Raw genomic sequence first — 26,132 nt, 5'->3', positions numbered from 1 at the left:
GCTGTTGGACTTAACTTCATAACTTTTTGATCCGCTCTTGGAAGAAACTACTTTTGGTATTCTTTGTTGGCAAATAATTGGCACGTAATTTCTTGATGATGGAGTTTGCTTGAAAATCATAGAATGTCTGTATTGGAAGGGACCACAAGGATCATCAAGTCCAACCCTTGACTTCATACAAAACTGCCTAAAAATTAAAACATATCAAAGCAGAAACTGTGTTTGCGTGATAGGTACCAAACTCAAGGCCAGATTCTTCACAAATGCAAGGGAGTGATTTTGGGTTGTAACAGTGAAAGAGAATATGACTGTACAGACTAACGCTTTGGTAGAAAATATCTCAAAAAAATTCTTTGTGAAGCATGCAACTGCCAAGGAGTTATTGTATGATGTATCTAAAATCACAAGGTAAATCCAGGGGAGCAGAAAACTTCTCAAGAAAGAACATTTCAGATGCTCTTCAATGGGTTGGGGTGGATGATCATCAACTCACAGAGCTTTTCTGACAACTGGAATGACTTCCTGCATTTTCCTTCTCAACTTTCAGTGGGACTGAGGAGAGTAGAGTTATTTGAACTCTCTCTGATGTGTTCTGTCTTAATCCTGGACCTGTTTGCAGAGTATAGATGTAACAAAACCCTCCTGTTTCAGATCAGGAAGGATCTCCTCCCCACAAGATAATATTTATTCACCTTCATCTGCCTCTTAAGGTATAGATTGCTAACTCTGAAAAAGCCTTGTAAATGTGCACCCAAATATGTGCTGGTTTTGTTGTTGTTTTTTTCTAGGCAATCTCTGCATTAGTTCAACCATTTGGAGTTTGTGCAGAATATCTTAACTCTTCTGTAGTACAGGTAAGACATCTTCGTTATGATTTCTTTTCAGCAGAAAGTAAAGCCTTATGAAATGTGACTGTAGTCATTTGCTCAAATTTAGATGGGTCTCTTCATGTTACAATAAAAACTTGAGCAGTTCAGTATCAAGAAAATATCTACAGGAGAACCTGCTTTTTTCGTCATAGCAATTTGAAAAATAAGAGGAATGAAAGCTGTTTTATAGCTGTGTTAGTGTGAACGGGTGACTAATTCTAAAAGCCTTCACAACTGGCACTGCGAGTACAGGAACCATTCTGAGTATCTTGGAGGTGATGAATAGAGGGTTCAGATAATGATCAGGCTCATTTTCCATCCTTAGCTGCTAATCTGCATCTGCAGTGTTGTGAAGCACAGGAACTGCTGCTAGTAAGCTTCCACACTACAAAGCATGCAGAGAAGAGATTTCACTTAATATATGGATTTTTGTTTGTAATTTCTGTTTGTGACAGAGTTCATGGTAATGAGAGTTTAGACCGGAAAAACTGTGGTACAAGGTGGGGGGTGGGTGGGAGAACACAGCATGATCTGTGAATTTGCAGATGTGCTGCAGGGTTCACACCTACATTCACTAACAAAAAGTACCAGTTTAATAAGTGGCTGAAAGTCTTTATTTGAAGAAGAAGTAGTCAAGGGGGTCAACGAGGTACATGCATCTAAAAACCAATGCATTTTGGAACGGGTGTGGGGGTAGCCATTGTGAACCTGTTTTGTGGTGGTCTGAAGTGGCTTCTTTGTCTAACTGCTTCTATTTCTGGACTTATGTAGCAGGGTAGTTTTATGTATGTCACAGATGTTGCCTTATAGCTAAGATAATTGTGAGCTGTCAGCTAAGTATTTTCGTTTTGCTGCAGCCAGATCTTCTGAGTAATGTAGTTGATTTCAGGAAACATCAAATGATTGGCATGCTTTTTTCTTGTATTTTTTAGCCCATGCTGGATCCAGTCATTCATAAAATGATTAAATATGTGCAGAATGTAGAAGAGAAGGACTTGAAAGACAAGGTAATGTTTTATAAGTATCTAAGGAGAATTTACTGTGTGTCTTGGAAATGCTGGTAATACAGACTACAAAATCTTGCTTTCATTGACAATAGATACAGCCTGTTCTGAATTCTGTCTGAAATTCTTAGCCCAAAATACGAGAAGTGGCTACCCTGCATTTACTCAATTCTATGTGAAACTCTTCTCAGTAGATTTCTGATGTTATGGCCCTTTTAAAACTATTTTCCCATTTTCTGTGAAAATTGCCATGTAACTTGTGACTACCTCTTAACTGCACTGAATTTGGCATTCAGTTCTGATAAATTTGAGCGTTAACTTTTTACTTAGACGTACCTTTGTGAATCGTATGCTGGAAGGTACACGTAGGCTATGTATCAGCAAAGGAGCATTTTAATGTACCATATTTGTAGTAGGAGAGTTCACTATTTAAACCATAGGTTTTGTTGTATGCTAGAAATTCTGAGACAAGTAATGCTTTCAGCCACCCATCAAACGGTCTGTAATGGTCACTAAACCTCTTTGTGCATCGTTGGAGTCTGAAACAGAACACCAGAACCAGCAGTGCCTTTATTTGTCCTTTTGTTGTTGTTGTTTGTGCTGTTTTCAACAGAGACTAGTCAGTATCCCCGAGCTGCTGTCTGGTATTAAGCTGCTGTGTATGCGCTTCCAACCTGATTTAGTAACTGCAGTAGATGACTTACGGCTGGACATTCTGCTGCGCATGCTAAAATCGCCTCACTTCAGTGCAAAAATGAATTCCCTCAAAGAAGTAGGTTTGCATCGTGTGGGTGTGTTTGTGGGTGCACACGTGTGTAGCTGGGGTGGACTGTTTGTAAGCTACTGAAACCACAGCCTTAAAATGTTGCCTAACAAATTCTGTTGCCATAGCAAAAGCTCACGTTAAATGCAGAAAAAAAAAAAGACAAGAGATATTTGTGATATTAGTAGTCATTGCCAAGACTGTGGTCACCCAGTTGGAAAACTAGACAATATTTGAACGTTTTCTAGGAGCTATAATTCCAGGTTCATTTATAAGCAACAGCGTATGCCATTCCTTCATTGTTCTGCCTGAGATCACCCTGATAATTCAGAGCATGTGTGGCATGTTGCTTTTCTCTTTCCTTCCCATTGTAAGGGAAAAAAAATAAAAGGAGGGCTGGGAGGGGGAGACTTAATCCTAGATTGTTATTATTCCAGCTATATCAGATTATTATACTAAGTATTTTTATTTTTTACTATGAATATTCATTGTACTGACGTTTAGGAGCTGGACCAGGGCTAAACTCTTAGATGTAAATGGAAGATTTTCCTGGGACTTGTGATTGAAGTGTAGAGTTTTTCATTCCTCTCTTCTTTCCAGAACTTTAATTAAATGTCTCTAGAAAAGGGTTTTTTTGTTCTGCAAACATTGTGAAGTATTCTAGAGTCCTTCTTCTGGGCTTTTTGCTTGTCTGCTTAAGGGAAGATTGAGGTGCTAAACCTGATTACTCTGTGGTTCTTAATTATAAGTGTGTTTCTTTGGTGAAGTTATGTAAGTGCTGCTTTTGAAGGCCCTAGCAGAAATGTACGCTTTCTACAACTTTTCCCTGGAGAGAGAAGGCTGTATCAGTTCTGTGTTGGATAAAAATAGGGCACTTTATTTGAGCATCACAGGCAGAAGCCTGAGATAACCCACTTCTGCTATATCTCTAGAAATACACAGCGCAGGCAAGCTTTTCTGTGTCAGACTGGGTATGAGAATCCACTGCATCAGACCAGTGCCTGGGAGATTTTGCCTTTGGGCAGATTATTTTTAAGATAAACAAACTACTAATTACTAAAAAGAAAAAGAAAAAAAAAAAAAACTCCTGTGCTTAAAATATTTCAGGATTCACACTTTCAAGCTTCATAGGAAGCATTTTGAATAGATTACGTTATGTATATTGCATGTGGAAAGCATACTTGAAATGTCAACGTTTTGCAATTTCTAGGTAACCAAATTAATAGAAGACAGTACTGTGTCCAAGTCAGTGAAGAATGCAATAGATACAGACAGATTACTAAACTGGCTGGTAGAAAATTCTGTCCTCTCCATTGCTCTAGAGGGTAAGTGCTTTCACAAAGATTATTGAACGTCTTGAATGTAGAATGTGATCTGTTCTTTTCAATACATTTTAACTGGACACTGCTAACAAAGGAGTTAAAGGATTTTGTCGTCATCAAAAGAGAGTTAGGAAAACTGCAGCTTTGCCTGCTGTCACCTGGTCCTCTGACACTTGTGCAAACATCTTTTGCTGTACCTGAGGTTTTTACTCTCAGCTTAATTATGTATATTTTTAAGCCTGTATAAGTGAAGGAAATTGTGTTTTTCTTTAGCGATAGATCATAGAATCACAAGGTTAGAAACGACCTCCAAGATCATCCAGTCCAGCCGTCTTCTCATCACCATTGCCACCACTAGCACTAAACCGTATCACGCAGCACGTTGTCCAGACGCCTCTTGAACACTGCCAGGGACGGCGACTTCACCACCTCTCTGGGCAGCCATGGCAGTGCCCGACCACCCTCTGAGAGAAAAAGTTCTCTCAGATAAAGATAAAGAACTTTCAAAGATAAAGAACTTTAAGATTAAAACAACTTTGTCCTTGATCCTTTTAACGTGGTTTGTATCTAAAGACTGAAATAAATTAATTCAGTTGCTACTTTTTGTTTCATAGGTAATATAGACCAAGCACAGTACTGTGATCGTATAAAGGGAATTATTGAACTGTTGGGCAGTAAATTGTCTTTAGATGAACTCACTAAAATTTGGAGAATTCAGGTAAGGAATCAAGACAAGGTGGCTGCTTTTAGACTGTCCTGTGAAAATAACTACTTCTTATTACCAGGTTCATTAGCTGGTGGAATGTTAGCTATTCATTGTCTGCTTTGTCGTATTGGCTTTTTCCCTGGGAGACACAGGATATTGTCATACACTTTTGTATCGGTGTAAACTCTATTAAAGTTAGCAAAGGTGAGAATGAAATTTGTCTAACTCAGAAGCACTTTCTGGGCAATAACTTCCTCACAAGACTTCTGTCAACAAAAAACTTTTCACCATCCCACAGCCTGAATTATTAAAGAATCTGCAAAACTGAATTTTCTCAAGACAGGGTTGATGATTCCAGATAGTATCACTAGGTTCCTGTTGAAATCTTAGTCCTTGCATGGATGTTTTAGGTTCCTCAGCTGATAAAAAACAGTGTACAGTTGACTGAGTGCTGTGTATTCCTCATTCTACCTCAATACCACAATAATTTATTCAGAAATATGGTAAATATTTTGCACAGTGTTCTCTTAAGCTTGTTTACATCTGTTTGAAAGCACAGACTCAGCACTTCCTTAGATGGACCTTCCTTTCCTTTGGTGAGGAAGCTATTTTTTGCTCCTGTGGCTGAACCACAGGCAAAACTGATGTGCCCTTTCCTGCTTTAGAATTGTTTCTGGAGACTTCTAAACCAGTGGAGCAAGGAGCAGAGTCAATTGTTCCTAACTTGTGGTTCTGGCTTGTCCAAAGCACTTTTCTCCTTGATAGGAATAGTAGAATAATGCTTACATTAAAGATTTTTTTGATATCTCATTTGTGATTAAGACCTACCTCCTTCTGTTTCCCTTCCTCTTTCCAGTCAGGACAGTCTTCCACTGTGATTGAGAACATACATACCATTATTGCTGCTGCAGCTGTGAAATTTAGCTCTGATCAGCTCAACCATTTATTTGTTCTAATTCAAAAGGTAGGTTTTATCTTGAATTTGCATTCTTAAGGGAGAGAATTAGTTAAAAAATGCTTGTGCATCCAGCCTATTGAAAGACAAGTGCCTTACACGTGCTTGTATTTTCAATATAAAAATGTATTTGTGTGTTATTTAGGAAAGAAGTTGGCCGTAGAACACTTGCAATATTAATTTTTCACTAACCCAGAAGCACGATTGTTACCATACTGCTTGTTGACTATATGTTAATTATAGGTCCACTATATATGCAGTGATTAGGTACTTACAAGAGACCTCACATTTTATCTTTGAAGGAGTTGGGCAAACTAATGCTATGTCAGTAACAAAAATGAGGAAATAGGCATGAGCGAACGTATTTGATTTGCATTTCAGTTGTCCTTCAGTAAAACAATTGTAAACTATATTCTTGTGTATTTTGTACATTCTGAGGCTTAACAGACAGAGTGCTTGCTGCTGTAATAGTGAACGTTATTTCTTTGCTGTACAGAGCTGGGAAACAGAGAGTGACAGAGTGCGACAGAAGCTGCTGAGCCTGATAGGGCGCATTGGTCGAGAAGCACGGGTGGAGACGACCACTGGAAAGGCATGTGAATGCAATTCTTTTCTCTTCAGTAGAAGTAGGGTTTCTAGTCTTTGTGCTTCCTAGGTCTTCATTTTTTATTTCCTCCACCAGGTTCTGGAGGTGCTCTGGGAGCTGGCTCATCTTCCAACGTTACCCTGCAGTCTTATTCAGCAGGCCTTGGAGGAACACCTGACAATCCTCAGCGATGCCTATGCAGTGAAAGAGGCAATCAAAAGAAGCTACATCATCAAATGCATAGAGGATATTAAGAGGGTTGGTTTATTGTTTTATCTTTTGCAAAGTGAAGCGTTGTCTAGGCTTGATGTTGGCATTATTTAGCTTTCTTTTAAGATACCCAGACTGTCCCATCTGTAAGTTCTTACCTTGAGGAGTCCACGAAAGGCTGTGTGCCACGTTGTTGACCTTGAGACTTGTACTAAGTCTCTTGCCTTTGTTTTAAATAAATTTTCAGCACAAGGAATGATCAGTTTATAAGAATCTACCAGGATGGGCCCAAGGTTAGAATTTGCAAATAGAACAACTATAAATGTATGTCAGTATTTTAATTGTCTCTTTGATGTGAAAGGCTAGATTAGTTTTCTTAAACACCTGCTTTAGCATAGCCATTAAGTCTCAAAATGCAAATCAATATTTAAATCACAGCAATTTTGTATTTTAATAATAATAGAAAACCCTCTTTTCACCTAATATACAAGAAGCCATTCTCAGACCTGTGTATGCTTTTCCTGGCAGCAGCAGACATGTGCATGAATTAACAGACTATGTACTCTATCTTGCACTGTTCACATAATAAGCAGTTTTCCTAGAAGATAGGAGAATTCCTTCAAATGTATTTCCTTAGTCAGAAATACATTCAAATAAAGGGGCTTGTACTCTTTTTCATACATCTCATTTCATGGTAAATTAGGCTTTGTCTGTCCTTAGTATTTGTAGGGGATTGTAGTTGTTTAGGAAACATAACGTGTTACTTCTTGATATTGATTATTCTTTTTTCTTTTTCTCCTTTCGTGTGTGTTTAAGAATATAGATACTGAAGTTTGAGTTCTTTAGGTCTCTAAAATTTGCAGCATTTTCTAATCTAATGCTTTCTAACTCTTGCATTCTTTTTAATTATGTCCTGGCAAGGACCTTTACTGAGGTGCTGCTGGGGAGCACGAATGGAAAGCTGTAATTATAAGCTGGAAGTGATTGGGGCAGACATACAGCACATCTTTTAAAAGTACATCGTTTGCTTATTTCCCTGCATTAGAGGAAATGAAAACATGAACTGGGTAGGAATGTAAGACTGAGGCAGCATTCTCAAGTACATAGGAGGCCTTCAGTAAGAGCACTGTTATTGCCAGGTTAGCTTAGTTTCTCTTAGTGAGCAGGTGGTGTTGGTTGTTGTCAATATGTAAACCAGATATCCCATCTCTGAATGAAAACCCTCAGTACTGGTTTGTGTGGTCAAACTTTACAGAAAATGAAGCCTGCCAGAAAAGCGATGAGCAGTTCTAACAATGAGGTAGGATCCTTTGTAGGGTCTCTTTCAAAATGCAGCCTAAATAGCCTTTGCTTCCTATCAGAGGGCTCCTTGCAACACCAATCAGACATTTCTTCTCATCTTTTAACCCAACCCTTGGTAGTACTTAAGATTTTTTTCTTGTATTATTTTGCCTTAACAATATGTCATCTCATTTTACTGTGTTGGCCCCTTTAAGCCTGCCAGGCCTGCTTTGTCTCCCATAATTGAAGAAGGTGGTGGTTGCCATTATCTCTCTGGTGCAGTTTAATTTGCATGTTCTCTAGCTAGAAGGTACTTTGGGCTTAATAGTGCTAGCAAAATGGCATACAGGTGTATCAAAGGACTCCTTGGAGAAAGTGAAGAAGGGTACCTCCTATATGTTTGGCAAGGGACCAGCAAGAAGTACTGAAGTTTTCTGAGATTGTAGTGGCTGTTTTGAGACAGGGGCGTTAATGGAAAGCATTATGCTTTAGGAGTCTAAGAGGAGAGTTAATCCAATGTACACATTGTAATTCTTCCTACTTTTCTTATCACTAGTCATCCCAGCACAGTAATCCTCAGTTTGTTTGGGTGGTACCAGCATTACGTCAGCTCCATGAAATCACACGTTCTTTTATTAAACAAACTTACCAAAAACAAGACAAGGTAAGAATGGATGCTGAGATGATTTTGAAGCCCTTGTTATGCTTGTGTGACTCTGCTTCTCTAGAATGTGAAAGTGTGACTTGAGAAAAAGGAGAGAAAAGTTGCTCATAATGACAGTGTGGTACAAGTAGAGATACAGTGTTGTGTGCTGTCCATTTGTGTGTCTGTGTGCATCTGTGTCTGTTTGCTGTGTCAGGTCTAGTTTATTCTATTTGCAGTTTTATGTAAAATAGTTAACAAGCTCTGATAAGAAACTGCCAGCTAGTTTGTGCTTGTATTGACATAGACTTGTAGGAAACAGACTGAAATATCAGCAAGTTATGTATGCTGTTCTGTGGCTAAGTAGGGGTGTGGGACTTTTTGTGTGCCATCTACAGCATGCCTAGTTCAGCACATGCTGAAAGTGGTTAGGGTTTGGATGCTTGGAAGGAATACAGCTGATTTCTTCCTATGAAAGGTACATTACTGTAGAAGACCAGACTGCTGCATGTCTCTGTTCATGTATTTTCTTGAAAACCATTCTTGTGTTTGTTTTCTGCCAAGAGCATTATTCAGGATCTGAAGAAAAACTTTGAAATAGTGAAGTTGGTGACAGGAAGCTTAATATCGTGCCACCGTTTGGCTGCATCTGTGGCAGGTCCTGGGGGGCTTGTTGGAGCAACGCTGGTGGATGGCCGATACACTTACCGGGAGGTACTGAGCCCTCAGTTTGTGCTACTTTGTGTTTGAAAACACAGTGTAGTGTCATATAAGATGAGGTGATGGTTTTTTTGTTTGTTTAATTTACTGGTGTTCTGTTTAGAGAACAGTTACACTGTTTTATTTATAATTCTCACAATTACCATTAGGAATTATTGTAGCCTTGTTTGTTACATTATGTATCAAGGCTAGAAAACTTGTAGACGCTATACAAGTTTCTTTGCAAATTCTCTAGTTGATTGGGAATGAGATCTCCTCATCTCAGGAGCTGATGTCTCCAAGCTTATGCAGCGTTCAGCTTCTCTGCTTCAGTTTGATGCCATTTTGGAGTGGTAATAAAAAATAAATAATGTTAAAATATGTGTGAAATAAAGCAATGCTCATTGCAAAAAGACTTCTGAGTTTGCGAGGCTTCATGAATTATGCTGTTATTTGACAACTAAGTTTGTTTAAAAATAATAATAATAACAAGAATCCTTACAGTTCTTATTTTGGAAAGAAAAAACTGAAACTGGAGTTTTTGTTTCCTCTTTCTCAGTATTTGGAAGCACACCTAAAATTTTTGGCATTTTTTCTGCAAGAAGCCACCCTTTATTTGGGCTGGAATCGTGCCAGGGAGATCTGGGAGTGCCTCGTGACTGGGCAGGACGTCTGTGAGTTAGATCGAGAGGTAAGAAGTCGTCAAAGTTACTGTCTGCAGTTGCAGAGGGAATCTGAAAGGGTCATGAACAGCACATTCATTTGCTGAAACATGTGAAACTTAAGTAGTGAAGTGCATTGTGTGAGTTGTTGAAGCTAATGTAACCACTGTTAGGTGTTCTCTTACAACTAGAATGCTCTCTTAGCTTTAAACTCGAGTAGAAGATAAATGTTGGTGAGAAGATTAGTTGCAGGTTTATGGATGCTGGCTTGAAAAGTGTTGCCTGAAAGCTTGTCAGTAAGTAGTAGAAAACATTTATTTTTGGGTTCAAGATGACTTTCAAGCTTAATTACCCCAGTGCTCCAGTACAGCTCGCATATTATGTTCAGAATCTCCTGGTGACCTTCGCTCTTGCTGCAGATCAAACTTGTGTGTGACGTGTTCCCGTAATATCTGATGTTGCCATCTATATCTGATGTAGGATCTAGTAAGATTCTAGCAATGACAATAGAGTAAAAATGTCTTTTGTTCACAGATGTGCTTTGAGTGGTTTACCAAAGGACAGCATGATCTAGAGAGTGATGTACAGCAACAGCTCTTCAAAGAGAAAATTCTTAAACTGGAATCATATGAAATTACTATGAATGGTATGAAATTTGTTGGACACGTTTGGTTTTGACATGTGTACCAGCGATTTGCCTTCAAATTAAACATCAGGCAGCTCTGTAAATCATTAAAATAACAAGGTCTTTTTCTATCATTCTTAGTTTTAATAATTGTAGAAGCAAAGGATCATCGCTTGCATTCGATATCTTTATTTAAGTAAAATAAAAAGCCTGGAAATTTGGCCTGACCTGAATAAAAAGTTTGCACTGCTTTTCGTTTTCAGGTTTTAGTTTATTTAAGACTTTCTTTGAAAATGTGAACCTGTGTGACCATCGACTGAAGAGGCAAGGAACTCAGCTGGTGAGTGTTCTGGCAAGTTCATTCTTGTGTACTATGTGTGGCATCTTGAGGGTGGGGGCAGGTGAGAGAGATTCTTTAGCAGCCGTTTGATATGATCATGTTTGTATTAACATGGAGGTGGGCTTTTGAGTGTTATTGTTGTTAAATTCTGAAGCTAAAACATGAGAATTAGTATAGGAGGAAGTCAGTCATTGGTTGCTGGCAGCTGGTATGCAGCTTCTAAAGCTTTTCAGAATATACGAGCAGACAATCTACTAATAAACAGACGTCTACTAATAAACCTAAATTCTGGGTTTTTTTTGCTTCTCCTTGACAGGAAGATATTCTTTCTTAATTTTGCTTCTTTACAGGGGGGGCTTAGGCATATCGTTCTAGTTCTTATTTTTTTTCTTTTCAACACTTGTTCTTAACTTTGTGATGCTTGATTCTTGTCTGTCATGCTAATGGTTATATTCAGTGATATATTCAGTAATTTTCCAAAGGCATTTTAGACCTTTACCAAAGAGAGATAATGCAGGTTGTGTTGGTGGGGTTTTTGTTGTTTTTGTTTGTTTGTTTGTTTTTCTTTTTTTGCTTAATACCATAGCAGGCTTTGTGATGTTTTATAATGTGGTTAGTTACCGTGTTGACCATTGTGAAACAAATTCCATTCCTGATAACATTTCTCAGTGCTTTTGAAGTCTTTAATTTTCCTGTAGACTTAATTGATAATGTTCTTTGGAACTTACTTATTCACCTTTGAAAAAGAAAAGAGTTCTAGTAAGGAAATGCAAGCTTGCAGTTATTGATTTCTTTTTCCAAGGTGCAAAAACTTAACAGCATGCTGGTGAAAAAAATTATTGAGGTTAACACAAAAGATACTTTTCCAGCAGAGGGAAAACTTTTGTTTACATGTTTTAACTCAAGTTCACGTAAGTCATGTTTTACTGTTGTTCTTCCTTACATAGAGTGTAGAAAAACTGGAATTAATAGGAATGGATTTCATTTGGAAGATTGCAATGGAGTCACCTGATGAAGAAATTGCCAATGAAGCCATTCAACTGATAATTAACTACAGCTATATTAACCTCACTCCTAGACTGAAGAAGGTAGCCATAATATTAGTGTGAAATCTTTGACATTCGTAGAAGTTGGGTGCTCTGACTATTGAAATGTATAATTTACTGAGTTCTGTCAGTTGTCAGTAATTGCTGTGGCATTGGTTTAAGTTGTAATTCATTTGTCCTCTGTATCTTCAGGATTCGGTGTCACTGCACAAGAAATTCATTGCTGATTGCTACACGCGATTGGAGGTAAGAGACAAATATGAGTTGTTCTCTTTTTTTTAGCTTTTTATCTTGGGGTTAAAGTAACTGACTAAATGAAAAATCATTCCGTGGATATTTCCTATGCTCTTGGCTCTCTGGGATGTATTGATTGTGTATTGAAGCAAGCACTTAAGTACTCTGTGTTGTATTCTAGGCAGCCAGTTCAGCACTTGGTGGTCCAACGTTAACGCACGCTGTTACAAGAGCGACGAAAATGCTTACAGCAACTGCTATGCCTACAGTAGCAACATCAGTTCAATCTCCTTACAGGTAAGCCTGTTTTCAAAATGGTAAATTTGATAGTAAATGCCAGCTACTTCCCCCTTGATTCCAATTGGTGATTGAGGTGGCCAAGATGACTTCATGTTAGCCAAAAACCTCTTCTTCCATGGTCGCTTACTACTGGTGATTCTGTATTCTGTTACAATGTAATTTGAGTTCTGAAAAGATTTTAGCAGTGCTTGACATTTAAAAAGTAGCAATTAAGAAATATCAAAATAAAAAGACTGAGTTCTAAAAAAAAAAGTCTTCTTAAGTATTGGCTTACTAGTCTTATTTCTTGAGCAGTGGGATTTCTTGTTTTTTGTTTGTTTGGTGGTGGTACTTTTGGCTTTTTTTTTTTAATTAGAAGAGATATGCATCTTCATCCTTTCTCTTAATTTATGCATACTTAATGTGTACAGCTTAAATATATGAGCACGGGGCTGGAGACCTGTAGAAGCATGAAGCTTCTGCAGTTCCATGTGATGCAAAATTCTTGACCTGTTTTCCTAGTCCATTTTGACTGAAATACTCCTGGTTTTAAGGAGCTGCATTTAAATACAGTTGATTCACATCTGCTATGCATGAGCTTGGAAAAATTAACCTCTGAGAACAAGCAACTGACTGTGGATTTTTATCCCTAGGTCTACTAAACTTGTAATAATTGAGAGACTGCTGTTGTTGGCAGAGCGTTATGTAATAACAATAGAGGTAAGATGATGATGTGTTCTTAGTCTTGCCTAGTAAGAAATTCCTTAAAAATAGTAGAAGCAATTTGAACCCATGTAGCTCTAGTAACTTTGCTCTATGCCATCATAAATGGTATTTATGGCATTAATGGCATTTACCACTGTCCTCTCTCCTGGCAGGACCTTTACTCTGTGCCCCGAACTATTCTACCTCACGGTGCCTCTTTTCATGGACATCTCTTAACTCTCAATGTTACGTATGAATCTACCAAAGATACCTTCACCATAGAGGTATGTATGCACAGGTTGTGTTGGGCCATGTTGATTACATAGGTAGATGAGGGTCTTTCTGATGCCTGATTTTTACAGAAGAAGCTGTTTTTAAGGACTACAGTCAGCTTGAAAAATCTATTTGAAGATGCTCAGTGAGTGCAGAAGGCTACTGTAAGAAATGTCTGTAGCATAAATGGATTTGAATAATCATTGCAGTGTGAGAAAAACTGTTTGCTTGCTGTCAGTGAGCATTTCTTGTACTGTCCTACATCATCAGTCTCTTTTTTTGTACTGTAATACCTTTACCACTCTATGCAGGGAAGCAGGAAAATTTTAAAGGAAGATTTTTATTTTTTTTTTTTCCTCTTGGGATTCAGTACTTGAGCAGGCTCACTAAACCAATGTCTTTTACTTTTACAGGCTCATAGCAATGAAACTGTAGGGAGCATCAGATGGAAGATAGCAAAGATGTTGAATTCTCCTGTGGATAACATACAGATATTCGCCAATGACAGCCTGGTATGTTGACTAGAGTTTTCATTCTTTATGAAATTGAATCTTTCTTTCAGAATTTAATTATGAATATATTCTTGCAGCTAACAGTAAATAAAGATCAGAAATTACTCCACCAATTGGGCTTCTCTGATGAACAAGTCCTTACAGTGAAAACGTCAGGCAGTGGGACACCTTCAGGGAGCTCGGCTGATTCCTCAACCAGTTCCAGCAACAGCAGCAGTGTATTTAGTTCATCCTATGCAATGGAACAGGTACAGCATAGTAGCCTGAAAACTTCCCTTGAATTTGGGAGCAGTGGGTGCAGTACACAGCTGGGATGGTGCAATGAGTACAGTGAGCTGGGGCAGCAGCTGTTCATATCAGCTTGAGCATCCAGTCCTTGGCAGCCTGGGTTTCCTCTCAAAAATTGGAACAAACCGTTTAAATACACTTGTGCTCTTAAGCATGTGATTTGGTCTTCAGAAAAACAGTTTTGTCATTCAGTGTAGCCTGATGGTGCTTGTTATCTCTACAGGTCTTTTGTTAAATCTCTAAACAAATGACTCTCTCGATGTAATTTTGAGGCTATGTAGTTGGCTGGAGCAGAGATTTCCAGACCTACATTGTTAATAAAGCTGTAGTGTGAAAGTAGACTCAAAAGTATCGACTAGCATGCAGTCTGCTTCATATGTGCATGTTAAATAATACTTGACATCAAAACTTAGTTATTATAAGGGAAGTGATATAATGGCAAAATTCAGTTGTCTCAATCAAGCAAGTAGATGGAACTTCACTTAACCAGGTTGGCATTTATGTTGGTTGCCTCAATTAAGAGCTCTATTAAATTATATAAAACAGAGTTGGGACAAAAAAAACAAATTGTATTTCTGCTTTATTCTCAGGAGAAATCCCTCCCTGGCGTGGTCATGGCTCTCGTGTGTAATGTGTTTGATATGCTTTACCAGCTTGCCAATCTAGAGGAGCCAAGGTAAGCAAGCTAAGTAGTTATTAAATATTGCAGAAATGCTTATGTTGCAAATTTCAAATAGTTGGTTATTTCACAGTGTTTGGGCACCTACCTGCCCACAGTGTGGCTTTACCTTCCTTTGCCTAAATAACTCCTGGTAACTTTTCAGAATAACACTGCGAGTGAGAAAACTTCTGCTCTTAATTCCCACTGACCCAGCTATTCAGGAGGCACTTGATCAGCTCGATTCCCTGGGAAGGAAGGTACGTGTTGAACAGTGACTAGTATTGGAAAGCTTAACTAAAAGGGTTTTACTACTAGTTTTCTTAAACGGTGTTTAAGATGACAATCTGCGACAGATTAGAAACTCTGCAAAACAATGCTCATCTAGGATTAGTGCTGTATTTCTGAGCAGTTAGAGGCAAACAGGTTACAGGGGTTATGTGGGGTGTATTGGCAATCACAACAAAATGCAGCAGTCTAAATATATATCCTCTGTGGCAAATTCCTCCTAGAAAACGCTGCTATCAGAATCAAGTTCTCAGTCTTCAAAATCCCCATCCTTGTCTTCAAAACACCAACATCAGCCCAGTGCTAGTTCAATACTGGAAAGTCTGTTCAGATCTTTTGCTCCGGGCATGTCTACCTTCAGAGTACTCTACAATTTAGAGGTAAGAAATCAAATTTACTACTTTAACTTGTGTTTCCAAATGCTAAGGCTTTAGTTGGAATATTTTTTTCTTTGCAAGAAGCCTCAAATCCACCATGATAAAGGCTTTGTGCAGAAATGCAGAAGTCGTGTCACAGTCTGCTTTTCTGTATGAGGTAAATTCCCAACAGAGGAGGTGAAACAGTTCTCCTTTAGAGGAGACTTTACTGTGAAGCCAGGCTCCTGTTGTTGTGATTTGCCAGGTAGAAGGAATATTCTAATTTGTGTGAAGAGAAGCAAAGAAATACCAGGTTCCTTTCTGTTTAGGTACAATTCCCTGCCTGAATCTCCAGAAATTGAATGTGAATTTTCTTATCATAAAAAAATGTTGGCACTTCCAAAGCTGAATGGGAGCTGTTATTGTTCTTCCTCAACCTCATTTGAAAGTTGAATTATTTTAAGGGAGAGTAATACTAGCAATTCAGAGGGAGCTGGCAAAAGAAAAAAGCTAACTTCTATATAAGTATGCCATATTCTGTCTGTAAGGCTAAGGAGGAATATTTCTTGAGAAGCATTCAGCTATGAAGAATTTTCACTATCCAAATGTGCAGGGCTTTTACCCAGGAGCTTCTGGTCTGTTTTAGCTGTGCATGCAAAGTGAGTGGAATACCCAAAGTATTCTCAGTAAGTTCTTTATTAGAACTCAGAAGACTGGCATGGAACCTGTAAAAAAGAGACTCTTCCTAAGTGCTCAGTGCATGGATTTTAAGGAGTGTAAGAGAGTTCAGGTGGTGGTGGTGTTACAACACATTGAAGCATGCTCTAAGAAACTGGACACTTGCTAGTTCTGCTCACAGATGCCACGCTTAATAAGGACTCATTCCAAACACTGTCTGAACAATATGAAGTTGCAGGACTGGTTGCCTGCAGCTTCAAATACAGGAAACAAGTTACTGTTCTGTCACTTTCGGTGTATTTTAAGATGGTTGTAGGAATCTTTTTGTGGTCGCTTTCCTTTGCGTTTCTGCAGTCTTAGCATTCACTTCTCACCTTCCCACGTTCTGATATCCCCTTGCAGTGTTAGTATTTCTCCTTTTTCTGTCCAACTGGACAGGAAAGATATTGTAAGATATTAGTATCTCTGAAATACACTGACAAGTTTTACAGCTGAAAGCAAACATCTTAACATATCCCAGCAAGGATACCTTGTTGAACTGTAGTTTGTTTTACAGTATGACAACATAGCTGTCTACTTCTTTTATTACTTACTTTCATTATTTTATCTGATAGAAATTGCCTGGTTTTCTGGCAAAGGGTAAGTAGTAGTAAATTGGATTAGGTGTGTCAATTCTTACAAATGAACTTAAGCCTCAAATCTGATCAAGCCAACTAGAAGCTGAGTTCTGACAGGAAAAGGTGGCATAATGTTTTATCCTCCCCCCACCTGCTTATCTGTCAAAATGATGGGAACCAGTCTGGAAAATGTGCACCACAAACTTTAAAGCATGTGAAAGAGGTGAAAATGTTAAAGATGTTCAGGTTTGTATTATGCTATGTTGTAATAAGATTTCATAACTGGAACTGTGTAAACCATGTTTCTGTCCAGTGAGCACGGAAAGGATCTGTCATGTTTTTCTGTGTGGAGCATTGTTGGCTGCACATGTCAAAGGCTCTTCTCAAGAAAGTCAATAACACCTGGTTATTTATTTATTTTAGTAAAAAATGAAGTGAAATGGATTATAAAAATGTGCATGAAGTCTGACCCACAGAGACTGCAGAATTCCTTGTGGCCATATTTCTGAGTGTAATGGTGTTTTGTAGAGTTTAGTGTTGGTGGACTGTAGAATTACCTGGACTATTAAAAAAAAAAAAAAAGAATTATAATACAGTTCTATTTCAGGAGACATGAGATAAAACAGATCCATCCTACAGATGGATTACTTATGGGATGCTGAAAGTCTAAAAAGGAGAAGGATTTCTGTTATTAAGGGGATACTTCTGTGCCTGAAGACACATTTCATGTGCTAGAGTATGCACTTCATCCTTTTAGTCAGTAAACAGCAGTGAAGGAAAAATGCTCTTTGGTACAGGATGAATATCTATAATAGATATCGTTGTCATGGATATTTTTAGACTGGTTTATCTTAGCAAAGTAGAGCTCCATGTAGCTATGTTGCTAATTTCTTCTTTTTTTATAGAATTTTTCTATTTTACTTTTGATCTTCACAGTAAAAGAATACTAAGACTTGTGTGTGGATACTTTATTTTAGGTACTGAGCTCCAAGCTGATGCCAACTGCAGATGATGAAATGGCAAGAAACTGTGCAAAGTCCTTCTGTGAAAATTTTCTCAGAGCAGGAGGTTTGAGGTTAGATTTCAAAATCTTGGCTCCATTTGTAACACTTCGTGCAGATAGCATTTCTGTGTGGTTCTGCTTTCTGTGATGCAGCACAGTAGTAAAGCTTTAAACTTCTTTTCCAGAGGAAAAGTCCATCCAAAGCTATTCTCTCATTAGTGAGCATCTGGAAAGGTAGCTGTAGCTACCACTGTAATGTAATGGAGTGTATGTTGTTAAACCCCAAAATGAAGGTAGGCCCAGATAAGCTTGTAAATCGTAGCTTATGCTGAAGTAGTGGATGTTTGGATAGTTATTTGATTATTTCAGTTCAAATTTGCAGGTGTGTTCTTTACACACACTGTGTCCTTCATAGACACCAGCAGACAGTTTTTAGCTGTCAAGGCATAGATTGTGCATTGAGAACAATTGAATTTGACCATCTCCAGAATCCAGGCCCTTCAGATGGATTAAGATACAGTGTGAGCAGTTTGGAAGACTTAGCATTACTACTTATTCTTGATAAATTTGACACAAGTACATGTAGTTCTGAAGTCATTTTTGCACCCCAGCCCCTACATGTCCTGAACTTCACCATCGGGAACAGAGATCTCCAATCTGTAAATGCTGGAGGGGAAAATGGGGATGTTAGTCTCCAAAGGTGCCCGAGTGGCAGTCGTAATTGGCATTCAGCTGATGAATAGGAGGAAGGAAGGATAGAGATAAATTAATTGCAGCGCTCTCCTAATGTAAAATACTTTAAAACAGACCCTGTGTTATTGATTTCTTTTTAAGTTTGGTGGTGAATGTGATGCAGAGGGATTCCATTCCATCAGAAGTAGACTATGAAACCAGACAGGGAGTCTATTCCATCTGCCTGCAACTTGCAAGGTATGTGATTTCTTTTCATTAGAGAGAGTGCTGCTTTCTTGGCTTTTGGAGGGTGGCTTGCCATGTGTAAGATAAACTGATGCTTTGAGTTCTTTTTCACTTGTTTGCTTTAAGCATTGAAAAATAAACTGGGTGTTTCTGCTCTGTAAATGCAGGTTCTTGCTTGTTGGCCAGACAATGCCTACCTTACTGGATGAAGATCTTATTAAAGATGGAGTAGAAGCACTGTCCTCACGCCCCTTCCGTAATGTCAGCCGACAAGCAAGTAGGCAGATGTCCATTTGTGGGACACCTGAGAAGTCATCCTACCGACAGCTCTCTGTGTCTGATAGATCCTCCATTAGGGTAGAAGAGATCATACCAGCAGCAAGAGTTGCCATACAAGTAAGGAAGTGTTTGATAATTTATGGTGGTGTAGCAGTGGTGAGCTCTTTGGTGACAGCTCCATGGCTCCTGCATTTTTAGTCAAAAGTCTGCCTTCTATACTGGTTCTTTGCCAGCCTCCATTTAAAAGTCTTGGAAAATCCATGCCATCAGTCTCTCATCCTAACATTCATCTGAATGTTAACATTTTACTTAGTCGTTGGAATTATTTTTGAACTATGAAGGGAAGCAGTGCTCCAGAGCTGCCTGCAAGAAATAAAGATGCAAGAAATCTTACTTGCGATTTATTTTCAGTCATGCTTCTCAGCTCTGAAGACCTTATTCTCGTTTGCTTTGAGGGAACAGAGGGTGTTCTTGCTTGAACTTGTGTTTGATAGCTTTGTGTGTTAAATAGCTCAATAAGAAATTGCTTGTTTGATTGGGGGCAAAAGAGGAAACTTCTTTCTTTTATGTATTTTCAAAAAACAGCGTTTTTTCCCTCTATAGGAGGGAGATTATATCAGTATAATTTGTCTGAGGCTGATTATTTACTGAAGCATTGTAAGCTGACAGAGCTCAAACCATTTGAAAGTCACATCCGATTGAACCAACTTCATAGTTATTGCAGTGATTGTACTATCTTAGGTTCTTAGCCAGTGCTTTCTGATTTGATTGATATGAATGAAATTAGCGTGGTTAAATTAATAATTGCAGATATGGTAATGTGAATGGTCTATGAAGTGGAGAATTTAAAAACAAATTACTCCCTATACAGTGGGCAGTAGTAATCTCCCTATCTCTGTAATAAAAAAGATAGAAGTATCTTTGAGCCTATTTTAGAGGAGATGAAAAGAAAATCAAATGTGTATTTGACCTGATCCAAAAGATACATTCCTCTTATATCCCAGTGATTAACTAAGGCTGCAGAAGATCACAGAAGTAACTGTTGCTTCTTGTTCCTTCAGACTATGGAGGTGAATGACTTCACTTCCACTGTGGCTTGCTTCATGCGACTCTCTTGGGCTGCTGCTGCAGGACGACTGGACCTCGTAGGAAGTAGTCAGCCAATAAAAGAAAACAACACTTTATTTCCTGCAGGGATTCGAAACAGACTTAGCAGCTCAGGTAGGTTGCTCTGCTTCTGAGCCATCTTTCTGAAGAAAGTTGTTGGTTTACTTGTAATTGAACTTCAGAGAAACTTGATGTTGAATTCATTCAGTTATGGAAATCTGAGAAAAATGCTGTATGTTCATCTGACATTTAGGGAATATTCTTAAGTTGCTGAGAACTGACCATAAGCTGAAAATACCTGAAAAACGCAATGGATTATAGTGTTTCACCATTTCTCAATGCAGGAAGTAATTGCAGCTCAGGAAGTGAAGGAGAGCCAACTGCACTGCACGCTGGTATCTGTGTGAGACAGCAGTCCGTATCTACCAAAGATGCTCTGATTGCTGGAGAAGCCTTGTCTCTGTTAGTAACCTGCCTTCAGCTACGCAGTCAGCAGCTAGGTATGAAATAGAATTGGATTACTCACTACTCGGAATGTAAAAGGTGATTGAAAGCTTTTGAAGGCAGTAAAGAAAAAAAAAATATGAAAAATTTGTTGAGGCAACCAAGTGAGAAATATACAATTTCATTTTTAAAAAGCAGTTGTGTTTTTTGGTATTGTTTTTGTTTGTTTGTTTCTTTTTTCCAAACAAATAAACAGTAGGTGGGTATGAAACAAGGCATGTAGTGCTGTGCCTTAGTGAAATTCATTGGGTAAGCTAACATAGTGCCAGTATATAAATATTTGTACTGGCCTTGGAGTAGGGAATAGCACGTGCTGCTGTTTGCATAGCTAATGTTCAGTACTTGAACCTTTGTGTACAAGAGCTGTAAATCCTGGAGATGGGAGAAAGAAAATGCTGTTATGAGGTAGTGCCACTCTATGGTGAGGGAAGGAAATAAAGAAACGTACAAATACCTGCTACTGCTTTTTGGTGTGACAGGAGGGGAAGTACTGTGGTCATTTTAACATAAGTCTGTAAGTAACTGATTTTAAACCGTTATTTTAGAAAAAATGGCCTGGTATTGTTCTGTTCTAGGATCTTTTTACAATTTGCCTTGTGTTGCTGATTTCATTATTGACATACTGCTTGGATCACCAAGTGCTGAGGTGAGCCTCCTTTGTCTGAAAACTCCTTAAATGTTTCAGTGCAATTTGTATACTTTGTTCATTTAACATGGTCTAGAGATAATATTACATTACAACTACTTGAACATTTTTTGCATACAAATAAATGAGCTGTCTGTAATTTTAGGGATTCCAGTATTTTGTACTGTGTTGATAGCAAATGCTGAAGCAAATGCATTCTTTAGATTTGTTTAATCCAAGGGGCATGAGGCTGTTCTGTGAGCAGTGTAACAGCAGTAGTCTCATTTGGGTTAGACAGATTCTATAATACTGTTACTTCTACCTTCACAGCAAGGGGAAGTTACAGGGAACTTGCATCTCAGAAGATTGGGTAACATCTAATGCACTCCTCTGAGCTTTTGGAAAATTATTCCCAGTGTCTGAACCCTCTTAAAATATGTATATATATTTTTGTTAGATTTGTAACCAAAGAAAAGTGTGCATTTTTAGCAATCTTTGAGTAAGGTCTAGTGCTTGACAACAGTGCTGTTTCAGATTCGTCGTGTTGCTTGTGACCAGTTGTACACCCTCAGTCAAACTGACACATCAACTCATCCAGATGTACAAAAGCCAAACCAGTTTCTCCTCAGCGTTATCCTCGGTGCCCAGCTGCCTCTTTGGTCACCAACCAGCATCATGAGAGGAATTAACCAGAGGTGAGTCATATGCATGTTGGCTGAGGAAGGAAATTTATTGTGTTTTTACATTAGTAATGCCATGGAATCTCTAAGCTATAACTGAACTAAACTGTCTTTTTGTAATTCTGTGGAAAGTAGCCATCCCTGTCACGCTCCAGGAAGTTTGAGAAATAGGAAAATTCACCTTTATTTTCCTCCAGTTTATAAGGTACAATTCTTCCTCTGTGAACTCTTAAAGTCTGGTTTATTTGACTTCTAGGAAGATCTAATTGCTAAATAGGCCTGCTCTTGCCAGGATCTTCTCACAGTAGTCAAAACCAGACTGGAGTTCCACAGTGAGGTGTAGAGGTGATGGGGTGTATGACAGAAACATTGAATTTATGTCATAGTATTTCGCAGATCCTAAGCAGAAATTGAACCAGAATGCCCCAGCCCTTTTAGTGATGTCTGAAGCAAGGATCTCACCTGTTTTCTTGCTGCTTATGTTAATCATTACAGCTGTAAAGACTGTAAGTGTCAGTTGTGTTGACTTGTCTCTGACTGGACAAACATTGAATTTAACAGTAACTTTGAACAGTAATTTCTAGAGGAATCTGAGTGAATGAGAATCTAAAATTTGATGTTATTTGATATGTTGTGAAGTGAGGGATGAAAGCAAGACTAAAAAGTTCAGAAGCAATTTGTTAAAGCTGTAGTGGGCATGCCAAAAAGCATACCTAAATAGCTGCAGTATATTAGGTTAGAAGAACAGAGCATGAGGGCCTTAAAGTTAACTGCATAGAAAAAGCAGTTTCTAATTTGAATTTTAAAACCTTTTTTCTACTTGTAACTTGTCTAGACTTTTGTCCCAGTGTACCGAATATTTTGATCTGAGATGTCAGTTATTGGATGACCTCACCTGTAAGTATGTTTAGGTTACATGCATGTTACTCTGCTTGCAACTTCCAAATGTTCCCTCCTTCTGTTGATGAGATGTAGAATGTAGACTTCATGAGGTTGTTTCACCATTAACTTGATGTGCTAGCCATTCTGTGTTGTTAATGCCTGACATGGACACCATTCTTGGTGTTTTAACTGCAAGGCATCTGAACTCCAGGTCTCATTTGTACGGTGCCTAGGTAGGAGTTTGTGCATGAAGTTACCTGTCTGTTTGAAGTTGCTGATCATGATGTGTAAGACAGTCCAACACACACATGACTAGATGCTGTTCCTGCTCAAAGTATCTGTCTTCTAAGTTTCTGTATTCTATTTTTTTCTCTAAAGTAATGCAGTCTGTGTCAGTGACAGATAGTAAGCTCCAATGCTGTGATCTTTCCTATAAACTGCTTTGTGTAGTGCCTCCTATTGAAGTGGCATGTGGCATTGTCATAACATACATTAATTACTGAACTGTTTGAAGTTCTTTGTATTTAAATTCTACAGACTCAGGGCAGGGGGGTTCTTTTGTCTTGTAGCATCAGAAATGGAACAGCTAAAGATAAGCCCAGCTGCCATGTTAGAAGATGAGATTACCTGGCTAGAAAACTTTGAACCCAACCGCACAGCTGAGTGTGAGACCAGTGAAGCTGATAACATCCTATTAGCTGGACATTTGAGGCTCATCAAGACTCTCCTTTCACTCTGTGGGGCAGAGAAGGAAATGGTTGGTAAGTATTCCTTTTTATTCTAAAGTTTGTTGGACTAGTGTGAATTTGTGCAGCACTGACAAATGACTTAGGAAATGTTTTAATCAGTAGAAAGTACCTATGAAGACATGATAATATATCAACAGAAGTGACAGAGCTGAAGAAGTAGTGTTGAGTGTATCTTAATTGTACTTGTGACTTGTGGTAAGCCATTTGGATGCAGTTTTGTTGGTGTGGTGATATTCAGTGACCTTACTGTTACAGAGGACCTTTTGACATTTGCAGTAATGTGTTTAACAGTAGATACGGGTTTGTGTTACAGGTTCATCTTTGATTAAGCCATTGTTGGATGACTTCCTCTTCCGAGCATCCAGGATTATTCTGAACAGCCATTCTCCAGCAGGCAGTGCTGCAATCAGTCAGCAAGACTTTCATCCAAAGTAAAAATTGCTTTTTCATTAATGTTGGATTTTGTCCAAGTGGTGTTCAGGAATGCAAATGTCAGCCACACTGGGGCTACAGATACAAGAAGTTCATACTGATGTTGGAATATTTCTTCTGAGTGTAACTTTCCAATGTATACATTTCCCATATCATTGTCCAAATAGTGTCTTTGTAAGTTCTTTTTTTGTAAGTTCTTTTTGAAGAATTTTTGTATGTTCCTTTGTTTGTCTTTGCTGTTCTGTACTTCCAAAGGCTGTGTTTTGCTTGTTAGATCAATGAAGAGCTGCAAGCACAACTGAGTGCTGATTTCATGAGGCCAAAGAGTACTCCTTTTGTTCATCCTCACTTGGGAATTTGGTTGAGTTGGAGCACAAGCAGGAAACCCTAAAAGCCCCTTTTAAATGAGGATATCAAAAATGCATTTAACTCTTTTTTTTTTCTTTTGGAATAACTATTTTTTATAAAAAGCTAATGCTGAGCAAGTCTCCTTGTACCTGAGATATTCTGAGCCACTATGAGTTTGTATTAGCTGATTGCTTTCCTTCCTGTCTCCCCAAGAAAGAAAAGATACCACTCCACAGTATCTCAGTTTGGTGGGAGTTTTTTTTAGCATTTGAACTAGTTCTTCTGAGCAGTTGCCACTTGTTCCAAGTAATGTGGCTTTCTAGAATTAGAAATAATTGAGTCATCTTCAAAATAATTCTCAATTGCAGTTTCTTTTTCAGGTGCAGTACAGCAGATAGCCGATTAGCTGCCTATGAAGTGTTAGTAATGCTGGCTGATAGCTCACCTTCCAATCTTCAGCTTATTACGAAAGAGCTGCTTTCTATGCATCATCAGTGTGACCCAGCTCTTACCAAGGAGTTTGATGTAAGCCTTTTCTTCATTTGTTTTCCTGTGGTTTGGAGCACTGTGATTTGGTTAACTGCTTCGTTTGTTAAATTCCCATAGTCTTCAATTTGAAATGACAAGAAAGCAGACAAGTCAATTAAGATCCATTTTAAGTAAATGCTCTGAGTCTTTGTCGATTACCTGGATAAGGAAAAAGCATAGCTTAACTAGCAATTTAGAAATGTTCTAGGCTGTTGCTTAAGTTTTCTGCTAAATATTAATTGTGTAAGTGAACAAATACAGCTCTTGTGATGTTTCAGATTTGGTATTCCTGGTTTTCCATGAAATGGTTTTTGACAGCTCACGTAGGGGTGATTATAAAAGCTGTAATGTTTGTTGGAATGTCATGCATTCCATAATTTACTGGGACAAAAAAATGTTTCTCATTTCAGTATCTTCCACCAGTGGATAGTCGCTCCATTTCAGGATTTGTGGGACTGAAGAATGGCGGTGCTACTTGTTATATGAATGCTGTCTTCCAGCAGCTGTATATGCAGCCTGGTCTCCCAGAGGTAATTGGTTCAATGTCCTCAAGGTCATTGTCTCAGAATCTTCAGCATCTTTATCAATGATGTAGAGGATGGCATCGAGTGCACTCTCAGCAAGTTTGCAGATGACACCAAGCTGAGCGGTGCAGTCGATACATTAGAGGGAAGGGAAGCCATCCAGAGGGACCTGGACAGCCTGGAGAAGTGGACCCGTGAGAATCTAATGAGGTTCAACAAGGTCAAGTGCAAGGTGTTGCTGGGGCAATCCCAGGTATTTATATGGACTGGGGGAAGAACTCCTTGAGAGCAGCCCTACAGAGTCCTGGCGGGTCCTGGTGGACGAGAAGCTGGACATGAGCCAGCAGTGTGCACTTGCAGCCCAGAAGGCCAACTGTGTTCTGGGCTGCATTTAAAAAGGGACAGCAGGGAGGGGGAGGTGATTGTCCCCCTCTACTCGACTCTTGAGAGGCCCCATCTGGAGTACTGTGTCCAGGCCTGGGGCTCCCAGCATAAAAAAGATGTAGAGCTCTTGCAATGGGTCCAGAGGAGGGCCACGAAGATGATGGAGGGCTGGAGCAGCTCTCCTATGAAGAAAAACTGAGGGAACTGGGCTTGTTTAGCTTGGAGAAAAGAAGGTTCCAGGGAGACCTCATTGCGGCCTTCCAGTACTTGAAGGGAGAGTATTAGCAGGAGGGGGGATGACTGTTTACGTGGGTGGACAGTGATAGGACAAGGGGGCATGGCTTTAAACTGAGACAGGGGAGATTTAGGTTAGATATGAGGAGGAATTTTTTCACACAGAGGGTGGTGAAGCACTGGAACAGGCTGCCCAGGGAGGCTGTGGATGCCCCATCCCTGGAAGCATCCAAGGCCAGGCTGGATGTGGCTCTGGGCAGCCTGGTCGGCTGGTTGATTACCCTGAACATAGCAGGAGGGTTGAAACGAGATGATCATTGTGATCCTTTTCAACCC

General features: G+C 38.9%; 1 protein-coding gene across 3 annotated transcripts in view; it reads left to right on the top strand.

The window, feature by feature from the left end:
* USP24 (ubiquitin specific peptidase 24) overlaps positions 1-26,132 on the top strand; it is a 60,764-nt gene that overhangs the window by 18,239 nt on the left and 16,393 nt on the right. For all 3 annotated transcript variants that reach the window (XM_042873279.1, XM_042873280.1, XM_042873281.1), the window contains exons 8-42: positions 789-854; positions 1,802-1,876; positions 2,487-2,645; positions 3,847-3,961; positions 4,573-4,676; positions 5,521-5,628; positions 6,116-6,211; positions 6,302-6,463; positions 8,253-8,360; positions 8,904-9,053; positions 9,598-9,729; positions 10,235-10,346; positions 10,589-10,665; positions 11,613-11,753; positions 11,904-11,957; positions 12,127-12,242; positions 12,878-12,944; positions 13,103-13,213; positions 13,616-13,714; positions 13,792-13,962; positions 14,593-14,678; positions 14,827-14,920; positions 15,173-15,328; positions 17,577-17,674; positions 18,437-18,532; positions 18,688-18,916; positions 19,861-20,020; positions 20,251-20,406; positions 20,986-21,056; positions 21,570-21,730; positions 22,551-22,612; positions 23,167-23,358; positions 23,660-23,777; positions 24,507-24,651; positions 25,065-25,184. In XM_042873279.1, the coding sequence (XP_042729213.1) occupies positions 789-854; positions 1,802-1,876; positions 2,487-2,645; positions 3,847-3,961; positions 4,573-4,676; positions 5,521-5,628; positions 6,116-6,211; positions 6,302-6,463; positions 8,253-8,360; positions 8,904-9,053; positions 9,598-9,729; positions 10,235-10,346; positions 10,589-10,665; positions 11,613-11,753; positions 11,904-11,957; positions 12,127-12,242; positions 12,878-12,944; positions 13,103-13,213; positions 13,616-13,714; positions 13,792-13,962; positions 14,593-14,678; positions 14,827-14,920; positions 15,173-15,328; positions 17,577-17,674; positions 18,437-18,532; positions 18,688-18,916; positions 19,861-20,020; positions 20,251-20,406; positions 20,986-21,056; positions 21,570-21,730; positions 22,551-22,612; positions 23,167-23,358; positions 23,660-23,777; positions 24,507-24,651; positions 25,065-25,184 (4,167 nt within the window). The remainder of the gene's footprint in view (positions 1-788; positions 855-1,801; positions 1,877-2,486; positions 2,646-3,846; positions 3,962-4,572; positions 4,677-5,520; positions 5,629-6,115; positions 6,212-6,301; positions 6,464-8,252; positions 8,361-8,903; positions 9,054-9,597; positions 9,730-10,234; positions 10,347-10,588; positions 10,666-11,612; positions 11,754-11,903; positions 11,958-12,126; positions 12,243-12,877; positions 12,945-13,102; positions 13,214-13,615; positions 13,715-13,791; positions 13,963-14,592; positions 14,679-14,826; positions 14,921-15,172; positions 15,329-17,576; positions 17,675-18,436; positions 18,533-18,687; positions 18,917-19,860; positions 20,021-20,250; positions 20,407-20,985; positions 21,057-21,569; positions 21,731-22,550; positions 22,613-23,166; positions 23,359-23,659; positions 23,778-24,506; positions 24,652-25,064; positions 25,185-26,132) is intronic.

Source organism: Lagopus leucura, unplaced genomic scaffold (genome assembly GCF_019238085.1).
Source record: "Lagopus leucura isolate 7727_CA_CO unplaced genomic scaffold, USGS_WTPT01 Super-Scaffold_100009, whole genome shotgun sequence".
Classification (NCBI taxonomy): domain Eukaryota; kingdom Metazoa; phylum Chordata; class Aves; order Galliformes; family Phasianidae; genus Lagopus; species Lagopus leucura.
This window is presented reverse-complemented; position numbering and strand designations above follow the sequence as displayed.